This window comes from Martes martes (genome assembly GCF_963455335.1).
Source record: "Martes martes genome assembly, chromosome: X".
Taxonomy (NCBI): domain Eukaryota; kingdom Metazoa; phylum Chordata; class Mammalia; order Carnivora; family Mustelidae; genus Martes; species Martes martes.
This window is the reverse complement of record NC_137897.1, coordinates 67,012,794-67,026,402: the sequence shown is the minus strand read 5'-3', so window position 1 is coordinate 67,026,402 and position 13,609 is coordinate 67,012,794. Positions and strand designations below refer to the sequence as shown.

Sequence of the window (13,609 nt, the reverse complement as noted above, 5' to 3'; positions counted from 1 at the left end):
TATGGTCAATTAATATTGAAGAAGGAACAAATACAGTAGGAAAAAGACAGTATTTTCAACAAATGGTGTTGGGAAAACTCGACAGGAATATGCAAGAGAACGAAACTGGACCACTTCCTTACACCATACACAAAAGTAAACTGTAAATGGAGCTAAGACCTAATTGTGAGACAGGAAACCAAGAAAATTCTAGAAGAGAACACAGGCAGTAACTTCTTTGACATTGGCCATAGAAACTTCTTTCTAGATATGTCTCTTGAGGCAAGGGAAACAATGGCAAAAATAAACTATTAAGACTTAATCAAAATAAAAAGCTTCTGCACAGTGAAGGAAACAACCAACAAAACTGAAAGGCAGCCTACGGGATGGGAAAAAATATCTGCAAATGACATATCTGATAAAGGGTTATTATTCAAAATATATAAACAACCTATAAAACTAAACAATAAAAAAACAATCCAGTTAAAAAGTAGGCAGAAGACAGGAATAGGTATTTTTCCATGAAGATATACAGATGGCCAACAGACACTTGAATAGATGCTCGGCATCACTCATCATCAGGGAAATACAAATCAAAACTACAACACCTTTCAGAATAGTTAAAATTAATAACATAAGAAACAAGAGTTAGTGATGGATGTGGAGAAAGGGGAATCCTCTCGCACTGCTGGTGATAATGAAAGCTGGTGCAGCCTTTTGGAAAACAGTATGGAATTTCTTCAAATAGTTAAAAACAGAACTATGAACCAACAACTGTACTTCTAGGAATTTATTCAAGGAATACAAAAATAGTAATACATAGGGATACATGCATCCCAATGTTACAGCAGCATTATCTACAGTAGCCAACATGGCCTGATAAATGGATCATTGGATGAAGGAGATAGACAGAGAGATAGATATCAATCACAGAGTTTAACTCAACCTTAAAAAAGAATGAAATCTTCCCATTTTCAAGGACATGGATGGAACTGGAGAGAACTATGCTTAGTGAAATAAGTTAGAGAAAGACAAATACCATGTGATTTCACTCATATGTGGAATTTAAGAATCAAAATGAATGAGCAAAAGGAAAAAAAGAGTGTCATAATCAAGAAACAGCCTCTTAACTATAAAAAACAAACTGATGGTTATCAGAGGGAAGGTAAGTGGTGACATGGGTTCAATAGATGATGGGGATTAAGAAGTTCATTTGTTGTACTGAGCACTGGGTGTTGTATGAAACTGTTGAATCACTAAATTGTACACCTGAAACTAATATTATACTATATGTTATCTAACTGGAATTTAAATTTAAAAAACCTTTTAAAAAATAAAGTTATCTAGGGGCACCTGGGTGGCTCACTGGGTTAAGCCTCTGCCTTCGGCCCAGGTCATGATCCCAGGGTCCTGGGATTGAGCCCCTGCATCGGGCTCTCTGCTCAGCAGGGAGCCTCCTTCCCCCTCTCTCTCTGCCTGCCTCTCTGCCTACTTGTCATCTCTCTCTCTCAAATAAATAAATAAAATTAAATAAATAAATAAATAAATAAAGTTATCTAAAAGATGACAAAATGATAAATTGTAATTTTAATAGGAACAGCTATATATTTTTTAATTTTATCTTAAATATCATACAGAAAATTGATCTATATGTCTATCAATTTTAATACATGTATAGAGTCATGTAACCACCAGTACAATCAGGATATGGAACAGTTCTATCACTGTTTAAAAAAAAAATCTCATGTGACCTCCTTATAGTCAGTCACACCTTCCCATTCCTAATTCCTGGGAACTACTGATATTTTGTTGTTGTTGTTGTTATTGTTACTATAGTTTTGTCTTTTTGAGAAAGTTGTATGAATAAAATCACAGAACATATAACTTTTTAGACTGGCTTCATTTTTTTAATATTTTATTTATTTATTTGACAGAGAGAGAGAGAGCGATCACAAGCAGGTAGAGAGACAGAGAGAGGGGGAAGCAGGCTCCCTGCTGAGCAGAGAGCCCGATGCGGGGCTCGATCCCAGGACCCTGGGATCATGACCTGAGCTGAAGGCAGAGGCTTTAACCCACTGAGCCACCCAGGCGCCCCTAGACTGACTTCTTTATGTCAGATTCATCACGATCGCTGCATGTGTCAATGGTTTATTCGTTTTATTCGTGAGTCTAATTCCTTTGGATGTGCCACAGTTTAGTTTACCCTTGAAAGACATTTAGGTTGTTTCCAGCTTTGGGTAATTATTAATAGAATTACTATAAACATTTAGGTACAGATTTTTCATTTTTCCAGGGTAAATACCCAGGAGTGTGATTACTTGGTCTCATGATAAGAGCATGTTTAACTTTCTAAGAGAAACTTGGGGTGCCTGGGTGACTCAGTCATTAAGCAACTGCCTTCGGCTTGGGTTGTGATCCCAGGGTCCTGGGATCAAGCCCACATTGGGCTTCCCACTCAGCAGGAAGCCTGCTTCTCCGTCTTCCACTCCCCCGCTTGTGTTTCCTTTCTCGCTGTGTCTGTTGCTGTCAAATAAATAAATAAAACCTTTAAAAAAAGAGAAACTGTCAAACTGTTTTCTTGAATGGCTGTACCATTTTGTACTCTCACCAGCAGTGTATGAGTTTCAGTTGCTCTACATTCTTGACTATACTTGGTATGGTGAGTCTTTTTAATTTTAGACATTCTAATATTGTTACTGTGGTTTTCATTTGCATTTACCTAATAGCTAATGATGTTAAACATCTTGAAATAGCTATATTTTTTAAAGCACAGTCTTTATAAAAGTAAACATGTTGTAACGTAGAATCTAAAAATTTTCACAGTACCCTATCCTAACAATATTCAATAAAGACTATGAGGTTTTCCCATGACAGTAAAATTCAGAATATAAAGGCACTGAAAGAAAAAAATGTATTTTTTTAAACCCTACCTTTTCTTGCTGAAACCAAGCCTGCCAATCCTGAAACTGTAATCACTCCAAGTTTTGGAAGAAAATCTTGAGGTGGATTCTTCAGGAAAATATATGCATCTATTAAGAAGTAAGTTAAAAACTAATATAAAAAACTAATATAATGACTAATATAAATGACTTAGGCATTCTAAATATGATGCAGAAATGCTAAAAAGATTTGCTAAGATAGTAGAAGATGGTAAACACTCTTCAAAAAAAGCTACAAAAATAATGATTTGAGCAGCAAATGAAAAAGCTAGTTAAAACAGTTACTTGCTACAAAATAAAATCTTCCTTCCATAGCTGACTTAATAACTGTTTTCTTAATACAGGCAATTATTACTGTTTAATGAACTATGATGCTAGAGTTCACACCTTTGCATGAATTATTATAAAGTAACTACTTGTTTATGTAGTATTTATCTCTCTAATGGAAATGCTTCTAGACTTACCTGTTCAAACTTTGACAGGATCCAGTAAGAATAGAAATATTTTATTAAGGAACTTTGAATAATTAACTAGGGATACATGTAGATTGTAGACACTGCTTGCCACTACTCCCCAATACCCAGAGCAGCCATTGCTCTTGGTTAAAACCAATGATCAGGAGAAGTGAGCCTAGACCAAAAGTAGATGAAGAGTGGGCACAAGTCTAGATGTTTTGGCCTTTTTTATTTAAATTATTTCTGTTTCCATGCAACCCAAAAAATAGACTCTTACATCACATTTAATTATTTAATAGTAATCACTTGTTTAATTATATTCCTCAAGACTGATGAGGAATATAATTTGGAATTAATTCCTATATACCTTAAGTAATAATACCTTTACAGGTCATCAATATCATAGAGACATTTAAAATTTTAGCTGATCTTTCTGATCTACACATTTATTTTAACAACTGGCTTAGGCCAAGAATATTAGGAAGATATATCTACTGTCAAATACCATTATCAAATTAAATAATCAAATAAAATTGCTTTCCAACATTAGCTCAAATATTCTAATGACTGGTATTAGTGTTTCCTAGCAACGGATTCCAAAATTCTATGTATTTTAACAGCAAACAGCACCTATTTAAACTAATTCATAACAACGTGAACAAGTTTCTATTTTATGCTTTGAGCATATAATATGAGCTTTGCAGCTAAACAGACCTCAGTTTGAGTTCAGGCACTGCTACTTACTATCTACGTGACCTTGGCAACCTACTTTACCTTTTTAAACCTCAGTTACCTTATCTGTAAAAAATGGATAATCACAGGGGCACCTGGTTGGCTCAGTTGGTTGGGTATCCAACTCTTGATTTCAGCTTGGGTCATGACCTCACAGTTGTGAGATGGAGGCCCATGTTGGGCTCTGTGCTCACACTCACCCTCACACTCTCTCTCAAATAAATAAATAAAATCTTGTAAAAAGGGGAATAATTATAATACCAACATTCATAGAATCGGTATAGAAATTAAATTAGATAAATTGTGTAAAATGCTTATCATAGTGCCTTAGCATATAATTATTGCTTAATAAATGACGGTTACTATTACTCTCATATTCTCATAAAGTTCTATACAGAGTATCTTCTCAGTTGGTAAAACATGATAATGAATAACTTACTACCTTTATTTTTCTCACATTTAAACCCTCCAAGTTAACAAGACAACAGAACATTTCTTTTTTTTTTTCTGTTATTCTATAACTTCTCTTTTTTTCCAATTATGTTTGATTTTATTTTTTCAGTGTTCCAAGATTCATTGTTTATGCCCCACACCCAGTGCTCCATGCAATACGTGCCCTCCTTAACATTTCTAATTATGGATGGTTCACTCACCTACCTTTTCCAAATTGTACTGTATCCATTATCCCATTTTTCACAAACACATAAACACCCTAAGCAAAAAGAAAAAAAAGGACATCTGCATTTTTGAAGATGTTGATAACTAAATCATATAGTCCATATCTCTGAGACCATATTAAAATGTTGACTTAGCATTGCACTCAAATCTAACTCTAATTTTCCTATTTATTCACATGAGAATACTTGTTGAATTAGCTTCTTTTCATGCCTTGCTTTTCATTCTGTTTAACATGGATAATACTTGTTTACTATTTTTCTCATATAAAGTAAAGTAATGCCTATAAAGAAGTCAGAGCATCTCACAGATAATTTATTGCAGAAATACAAAGACTTATCATCTTATTTTATAAAGCCTTAGAAAAATGAATGGAATTTAAATAAATCATGGATAGAGGTATACTTCAGCTTAGAAGCAACATCTGATTAATACAGATGTGGTAGCAACGACATAATGATTTATAAAGAAAGTAATAACAAACCTAAAGAAAGTACTTCATCTCCTTTTTTTAAAGTGTGCATCAGAATGGGAAAAAATCTAAATAAGACATTTATTTCAGGATAAAAATCATCCTACAAAGACTAGTGTTTATATTATTTTTATACAGGAATATAAATTCTCTACAAATTAAGATTATTAACTCACTGAAGTGATTAAAGTTTTAAATCAAGTTTGCTCTTTTACCTATTTCTAACTAATTTATTTTAATGCAAGGAATTTGGTTACACTCATTTACCGAGTGGTAGGTACTATCTCAATTACATCTGCCTTCAAAAAATGAAGGCAGAGGATGATTTACCCAGAGTAACTGTCCACAGTCATGCTGTACTCTATTGAAGAAACCAGAAAACACAACTGAAATATATGGTCTCCATCTCTGAACTAGCTGCTATGAAACCATGAGATAAAAAGAACAAAAACGATTTTCAAAGCAAAGAACAGAAATAATTTCATTACACAGGAAACAAGTCATTATTATCATGATATCTCGGTAATAGTAACCTTATCACAGGTATTTTCATGGTGATCAGAGATCAGAGATGTAGAGGTTCATCCCTTCATCGTGGTTTCAAGCTGTACAAACCAGCACACACCTTAACTGTCAAAGTTACTACTCCCTAAAGACTCTCTCAAGAAGACCTCACCTTTAAAGTTATAATATCTATTGACTGGTTGACTGAAAATCATGTAACTGTTGAGGAAAAAAACTAGTCACTCCTTTTGGGAAGTTTTCCTTAGCTTGCTTAGAATTTACTTTTACCATTGTGGGTCACTGCTACCTAAATTTCAAAACACTAAGGAGAAGAAGAACTGAATTTGGCCTGCAAGATTCTAAGTTTAACGCAGAATGCAACTTGAGTCAAAAGTAATTTTTTAAAGAATAGATTACGTTTTTAGGGGAAAATTAGAGAGAAAAAGTTGTTTACACTGAAGATGAAATGCATTCAAAGTGCCCTTCTTCAACCTATTCACTTTAGCATATTAAGAGAATAAAAGTTCTTTTAGTCTTAAATTGGGTGATAGTTAACAGCAATTTAAGGATCTCTCAGGAACAATTTACCTCACTGAAAACAAGTTTGAGAACACTATGGAAAATTAGGTCTCAGGAGACTTAAGTATGAATCATCTGGCTATTGGTATATAGTATTAGGGGCATGATTCAAACCCTTATTATTTAATATACTTTCCTCTAAGATCAAACTATTAAAAGTGTATAATATAACTAATACTATTAGAGTTGTCTGACAGACACAAATTTAAAAAAATAATACCAGTATTCATCAGGTATTTTAAATATCACCTGGAATGACCAGAATTCATATTTAGTGTTTCATAAAACCATTAGAATCTTTTTTTTAAAAAAAAGAATGTATTAGGAACAAAAAAGAACAAGGGTTCACAATTGGATAGGTTGTATCTGAGAAAAAGTTATGCAGTTATTAGGTCAGAATGATGAAAACATGGTACCAGCATTATCATTATGACACTGACATTGTACATGTTGATGCCAACACAACTATGTTGATGTGAGGATAATGTAACATCAATATTTTATCCGTACTCCATCACTCTGCTGCTAGATAATGCTGACTAAAGGCTAAGTATTAAAGTAAGATGAATTTCATTTTTCCCAATAGCTGACTATATTCAGAATGGTCTTATGAGCTATATCCAACAAGTTAACATTTTGCTTAGCCAAGTAAGAAAAAATTGAGAAATAATTTCAGAACTTCTTGTAAACAGCCAAACAATTGTACATGAAAAATAACATAAATGCTTGTTGAACTATCTTAATACATGCAGTAGTGATATAGTAGATTAAATATGGCCACAAATTCTTGGCTGCTACTCATATTGAGAGGTGATATCTAATTCCACTCCCTTTAAAACTGGGGTGGCCTTTGTGATCTAACAATAGAATGCTGTATAAGTAACTTTCTTGGACATCTGATGATAAATAAGAAGCTTAGTAAATTCTGCCAAGGGCCTCTTTGTAAGAGCCCTGAACAGCCTGTGTAAGTTATCTGACTATGCTCAGATCACAAGGCCTGACAGGCCACATGTAGTTGCTTTATGCAACATTCCTAGCTGAGCCCAGCCTTCTAGCTATCTGTGACAAGGTACTAAAGATGAGAATGAACTGTCTTAGGGCCTCTAGATCAACCCATTCACCCGACGAATGTCACTGGGTAACCTCTGCCAATACCAAATGCAAAAGAAGAATTACCTGTCTGAAAAAATCAGAAACCTCTAACATTAAACCACTATTAGTACTCACTTACCTTGCACCAGCCAATATAATAACCAGTTGTACTGCGGATGGATGCAAAGCCCATTTGTAAATGACCAGGCTGCTCTTCAACATATTTAGACTGAAGAGGTGGTGCAGTATATATGGGAAGCTAGAGGCAAAAAAAAAGTTCATGTTAAAAATGTAAAACAGCTGGACTTCCTTTTTCAGGAGTATAGCAGAAGTCATCAACCTTCATGCTAAAAGCAACTAAAAATGCTGATAAAATATATTTAAAAACATCTTAAATGGGAAGAATGATGCAGGAAGCTGTTTATAAAGACTGTTCAGAAGCTTAGATTAAAAAACAACATAAATGCAGAGATAAACAATATAGCCAGCTTTTACCTTGTCACCATTTGCTTTAAAATAGATGGTTCATAGAACATGGAATCATGAACAAAACCTAGAAAAAGCATCTACAAATATAATACCATCCCTATCAAAATACTAATAGCATTTTTTACTGAACTAGAACAAACTATCCTAAAATTTGTGTGGAACCACAAGACTGCAAATAGCTAAAGCAATCTTAATAAAGATAAATAAAACTGTGGAGGTATGACAATCCAGATTTCAAGTTATATTACAAAGCTGTAGTAATCAAAACGGAGTAGTACCGGCAGAAAACTGGACACATAAATCAATGGAACACACAGGAAATCCAGAAATAAGCCCAAATATTATACAGTCAATTAATTTCCAACCAAAGAGGCAAGAATATGCAATGGGAAAAAGGACAGTTTCTTCAACAAATGATGTTGGGAAAACTGGACAACCCATACACAAAAGAATGAAACTGGACCACTCTCTGACACCATACACAAAAATGAATTAAAAGTGAATTAAAAACCTAAATGTGAAACCATAAAAATCCTAGAAGAGAACAGAGGCAGTAACTACTCTGACATTAGCTGTAGCAACATCTTTCTAGATATGCCTACTGAGGTAAGGGAAATAAAAGCAAAAATAAATTTTTGGGAATGATCAAAATAAAAGGCTTTTGCACAAAAAAGGAGACCATCAATACAACTGCAACCTGTTGAATGGAAAAAGATATTATATCTGATAAAGTGTTAGTATCTAAAATATATACAAAAAACATATAAAAATCAATACCCAAAAAACAAATAATCCCTTTGAAAAATGGGCATAAGATATGAACAGACATCTCTCCAAAGAACATACAGATGGCCAACAGACTTAAAAAAAGAAGCTCAGTATAACTCATCATCAGGAAAATGCAAATCAAAACCCCAAAGAGATATCAACTCAACAGCTGTCAGAATGGCTAAAATAAAAAATATAAGAGAACACAAGTGTTGTTGAGGATATGTAAAAGAAGGAACTCTTGTGAACTGCTGGTGGGAATGAAAATTGGTGCAGCCACTGTGGAAAACAGTTTGGAGTTCCCTCTATGATTCAGTAATTGCACTACTGGGTACTTACGCAAAAATACAATAACACTAATTCAAAGAGATACATATACCCCTATGTTTATCGCACCATTGTTTACAACAGCCACATTGTGGAAGTAACCCATATGTCCATGGACAGATGAATGGATAAAGAAGATGTGATACACACATACACACACACACACACAGAAGACTATTATTTAGTCATAAAAAGAATGCAATCTTGCCATTTGCAAGGATATGGAAGGAATTAGTATAACGCTAAGTGAAATAAGTTGGTCAGAGAAAGACAACATGATGTTACTCCTATGTGGAATGAAAGAGAAGGAATGAGCAAAGGAAAACAAAAGACAAAAAAAAAACAGTCTCTTAAACTATAGATAACAAACGGATAGTTACCAGATAAGAGGTGGGTGGGCAGTGGGGAGGAGTCAAGATGGCAGAGAAGTAGCAGGCTGAGACAACATCGTGTAGCAGATCAGCTAGACAGCTTATCTAACCATTGTGAACACCTACAAATCCAACGGGAAATCGAAGAGAAGAAGAGCAACAATTCTAGAAACAGAAAATCGACCACTTTCTGAAAGGTAGGACCTGCGGAGAAGTGAATCCAAAGTGACAGGAAGATAGACCGCGGGGGGAGGGGCCGGCTCCCGGCAAGCGGCAGAGCAACAGAGCACAAAATCGGGACTTTTAAAAGTCGGCTCCACGGAGGGACATTGCTCCAGAGGCTAAACCGGGGGGAAGCCCAGGCAGGGTTAGCGTAACCCCAGGTCCTGCGGGGTCACAGAAGGACCGGGGGTGTCTGAGTGCTGCAGAGCTCACAGGTATTAGAACGGGGAAGCTGGCTACAGCGACAAAGCTGAGGAGTGAGCTCTCAGCCCGGGGTTACCTTGTGCCAGTCGAAGGCTGGGTGGGCTCGGAGTGCAACCGGAGGCCACGGAGAAGGAAGCGACCAGGCGCTTCTCTCCAAGTGCCAGCAATTGACCACTTTCCTACCGGCGCGACCGCAGGCCAGGGAGGCGGGGCGGTTGGGCGCTTTACTCTGAGGGCGCACTGAGGAGCGGAACCCCAAGCTCTCGGCTCCTCCCGGTCGAGAGATAGGGAGGTCGCCATCTTCATTCATGACCTCCAGAACTCTACGGAAAGCGCTCAGGGAAGGAAATCTCCCGAAAGCAAACCCGAGCGCATTTCTTAGCCCGGCCCCTGGTAAGGGCCGTGCAATTCTGCCTGCGGCAAAGACACTTGAGAATCACCACAACAGGCCCCTCCCCCAGAAGATCAACAAGAAACCCAGCCAAGACCAACTTCACTCACCAAGAACAACAGAATTCTATAGGAGGAGAAAGCAAATCTTATCTGGACAAAGTGACAAGGCGAAAAAACTCACCACAAAAAAAAGAACAAGAGACAGTACCGAAGGCAGGAGACCTAATCAACAGGGACATTGGTAACATGACAAATCCAGAGTTCACAATGACGATTCTCAAGGATCTAGCCAGGCTCGAAAAAGGCATAGAAGATATTAGAGAAACCCTCTCCAGAGAGATAAAAGCCCTTTCTGGAGAAATAAAAGAACTAAAATCTAACCAAGTTGAAATCAAAAAAGCTATTAATGAGGTGTAATCAAAAATGGAAGCTCTCACTGCCAGGATAAATGAGGCAGAAGAAAGAATTAGTGACATAGAAGATCAAATGACAGAGAATAAAGAAGCTGAGCAAAAGAGAGACAAACAAATACTGGACAACGAGGTGAGAATTCGAGAGATAAGCGACACCATAAGACGACACAACATTAGAATAATTGGGATTCCAGAAGAAGAAGAAAGAGAGAGGGGAGCAGAAGGTATATTGGAGAGAATTATTGGAGAGAATTTCCCTAATATGGAAAAGGGAACAAATTTCAAAGTCCAGGAGATGCTAAGAACGCCCCTCAAAATCAATAAAAATAGGTCCACACCTCGTTACCTGATACTAAAATTTACAAGTCTTAGCGACAAAGAGAAAATCCTGAAAGCAGTCTGGGAAAAGAAGTCTGTAACATACAAGGGTAAAAACATTAGAATGGCAGCGCACCTATCCACAGAGACCTGGCAGGCCAGAAAGAACTGGAATGATATATTCAGAGCACTAAACGAGAAAAAAATGCAGCCAAGAATACTATATCCAGCTAGGCTATCGATGAAAATAGAAGGAGAGATAAAGAGCTTCCAGGACAAACAAAAGCTGAAAGAATTTGCAAACACCAAGCCAGCTCTACAGGAAATATTGAAAGGGGTCCTCTAAGCAAAGAGAGACCCTAAAAGTAGTAGATCAGAAAGAAACAGAGACAATATACAGTAACAGTCACCTTACAGGCAATACAATGGCACTAAATTCATATCTCTCAATAGTTACCCTGAATGTTAATGGGCTAAATGCCCCAATCAAAAGACACAGGGTATCAGAATGGATAAAAAAGAAAAAAACCATCAATATGCTGCCTACAAGAAACTCATTTTAGACCCGAAGACACCTCCAGATTTAAAGTGAGGGGGTGGAAAACAATGTACCATGCTAATGGACATCAGAAGAAAGCTGGGGTGGCAATCCTTATATCAGATCAATTAGATTTTAAGCCAAAGACTATAATAAGAGATGAGGAAGGACACTATATCATACTCAAAGGGTCTGTCCAACAAGAAGACCTAACAATCTTAAATATCTATGTCCCTAACATGGGAGCAGCCAACTATATAAACCAATTAATAACAAAATCAAAGAAATACATCGACAGTAATACAATAATAGCAGGGGACTTTAACACTCCCCTCACTGAAATGGACAGATCATCAAAGCAAAAGATCAACAAGGAAATAAAGGCCTTAAATGACACACTGGACCAGATGGACATCACAGATATATTCAGAATATTCCATCCCAAAGCAACAGAATATACATTCTTCTCTAGTGCACATGGAACATTCTCCAGAATAGACCATATCCTGGGTCATAAATAAGGTCTCAACTGGTACCAAAAGATTGGGATCATTCCCTGCATATTTTCAGACCACAATGCTCTGAAGCTAGAACTCAGTCACAAGAGGAAATTTGGAAAGAACACAAATACATGGAAACTAAACAGCATCCTTCTAAAAAATGAATGGGTCAACGAGGAAATTAAAAAAGAATTGAAAAAACTCATGGAAACAAATGATAATGAAAACACAACGGTTCAAAATCTGTGGGACCCAACAAAGGCAGTCCCGAGAGGAAAATATATAGCAGTACAAGCCTTTCTCAAGAAACAAGAAAGGTCTCAATTACACAACCTAACCCTACACCTAAAGGAGCTGGAGAAAGAACAACAAAGAAAACCTAAACCCAGCATGAGAAGAGAAATCATAAAGATCAGAGCAGAAATCAATGAAATAGAAACCAAAAAAACAATAGAACAAATCAAAAAAACTAGGAGCTGGTTCTTTGAAAGAATTAATAAGATTGACAAACCCCTGGCCAGACTTATCAAAAAGAAAAGAGAAAGGACACAAATAAATAAAATCATGAATGAAAGAGGGGAGATCACAACCAACACCAAAGAAATACAAACAATTATAAGAACATACTACGAGCAACTCTACGCCAACAAATTTGACAATCTGGAAGAAATGGATACATTTCTAGAGACATATAAACTACCACAACTGAGCAGGAAGAAATAGATAACCTGAACAGACCCATAACCAGTAAGGAGATTGAAACAGTCATCCAAAATCTCCAAACAAACAAAAGTCCAGGACCAGACGGCTTCCCAGGGGAATTCTACCAAACATTTAAAGAAGAATTAATTCCTATTCTCCTGAAACTGTTCCAAAAAATAGAAATGGAAGGAAAATTTCCAAACTCATTTTATGAGGCTAGCATCATCACCTTGATCCCAAAACCAGACAAGGATCCCCCCAAAAAAGAGAATTCCAGACCAATATCCTTGATGAACACAGATGTGAAAATTCTCACCAAAATACTGGCCAGTAGGATCCAACAGTACATTAAAAGGATTATTCACCACGACCAAGTGGGATTTATTCCAGGGCTGCAAGGTTGGTTCAACATCCGAAAATCCATCAATGTGATACAATACATTAATAAAAGAAAGAGTAAGAACCATATGATACTCTCAATAGATGCTGGAAAAGCATTTGAAAAAGTGCAGCATCCCTTCCTGATTAAAACTCTTCAAAGTGTAGGGATAAAAGGCACATACCTCAATATCATCAAAGCCATCTATGAAAAACCCACCGCAAATATCATTCTCAATGGAGAAAAACTGAAAGCTTTTCCACTAAGGTCAGGAACACGGCAGGGATGTCCGTTATCACCACTGCTGTTCAACATTGTACTAGAAGTCCTAGCCTCAGCAATCAGACAACAAAAAGAAATTAAAGGCATCCAAATTGGCAAAGAAGAAGTCAAACTATCACTCTTTGCAGATGATATGATACTATATGTGGAAAACCCAAAAGCCTCCACTCCAAAACTGCTAGAACTTGTACAGGAATTCAGTAAAGTGTCAGGATATAAAGTCAATGCACAGAAATCAGTCGCATTTCTTTACACTAACAACAAGACAGAAGAAAG

The 13,609-nt window shown here is 36.5% G+C and overlaps 1 protein-coding gene across 3 annotated transcripts in view; it reads right to left on the bottom strand.

Annotated features, from left to right (window-relative positions):
- Positions 1–13,609, bottom strand: part of APOOL (apolipoprotein O like) — a 122,393-nt gene that overhangs the window by 39,719 nt on the left and 69,065 nt on the right. For all 3 annotated transcript variants that reach the window (XM_080794931.1, XM_080794933.1, XM_080794932.1), the window contains 3 exons: positions 7,567–7,686; positions 4,763–4,817; positions 2,910–3,008 (listed from right to left, as the gene is read on the bottom strand). In XM_080794931.1, the coding sequence (XP_080651057.1) occupies positions 2,910–3,008; positions 4,763–4,817; positions 7,567–7,686 (274 nt within the window). The remainder of the gene's footprint in view (positions 1–2,909; positions 3,009–4,762; positions 4,818–7,566; positions 7,687–13,609) is intronic.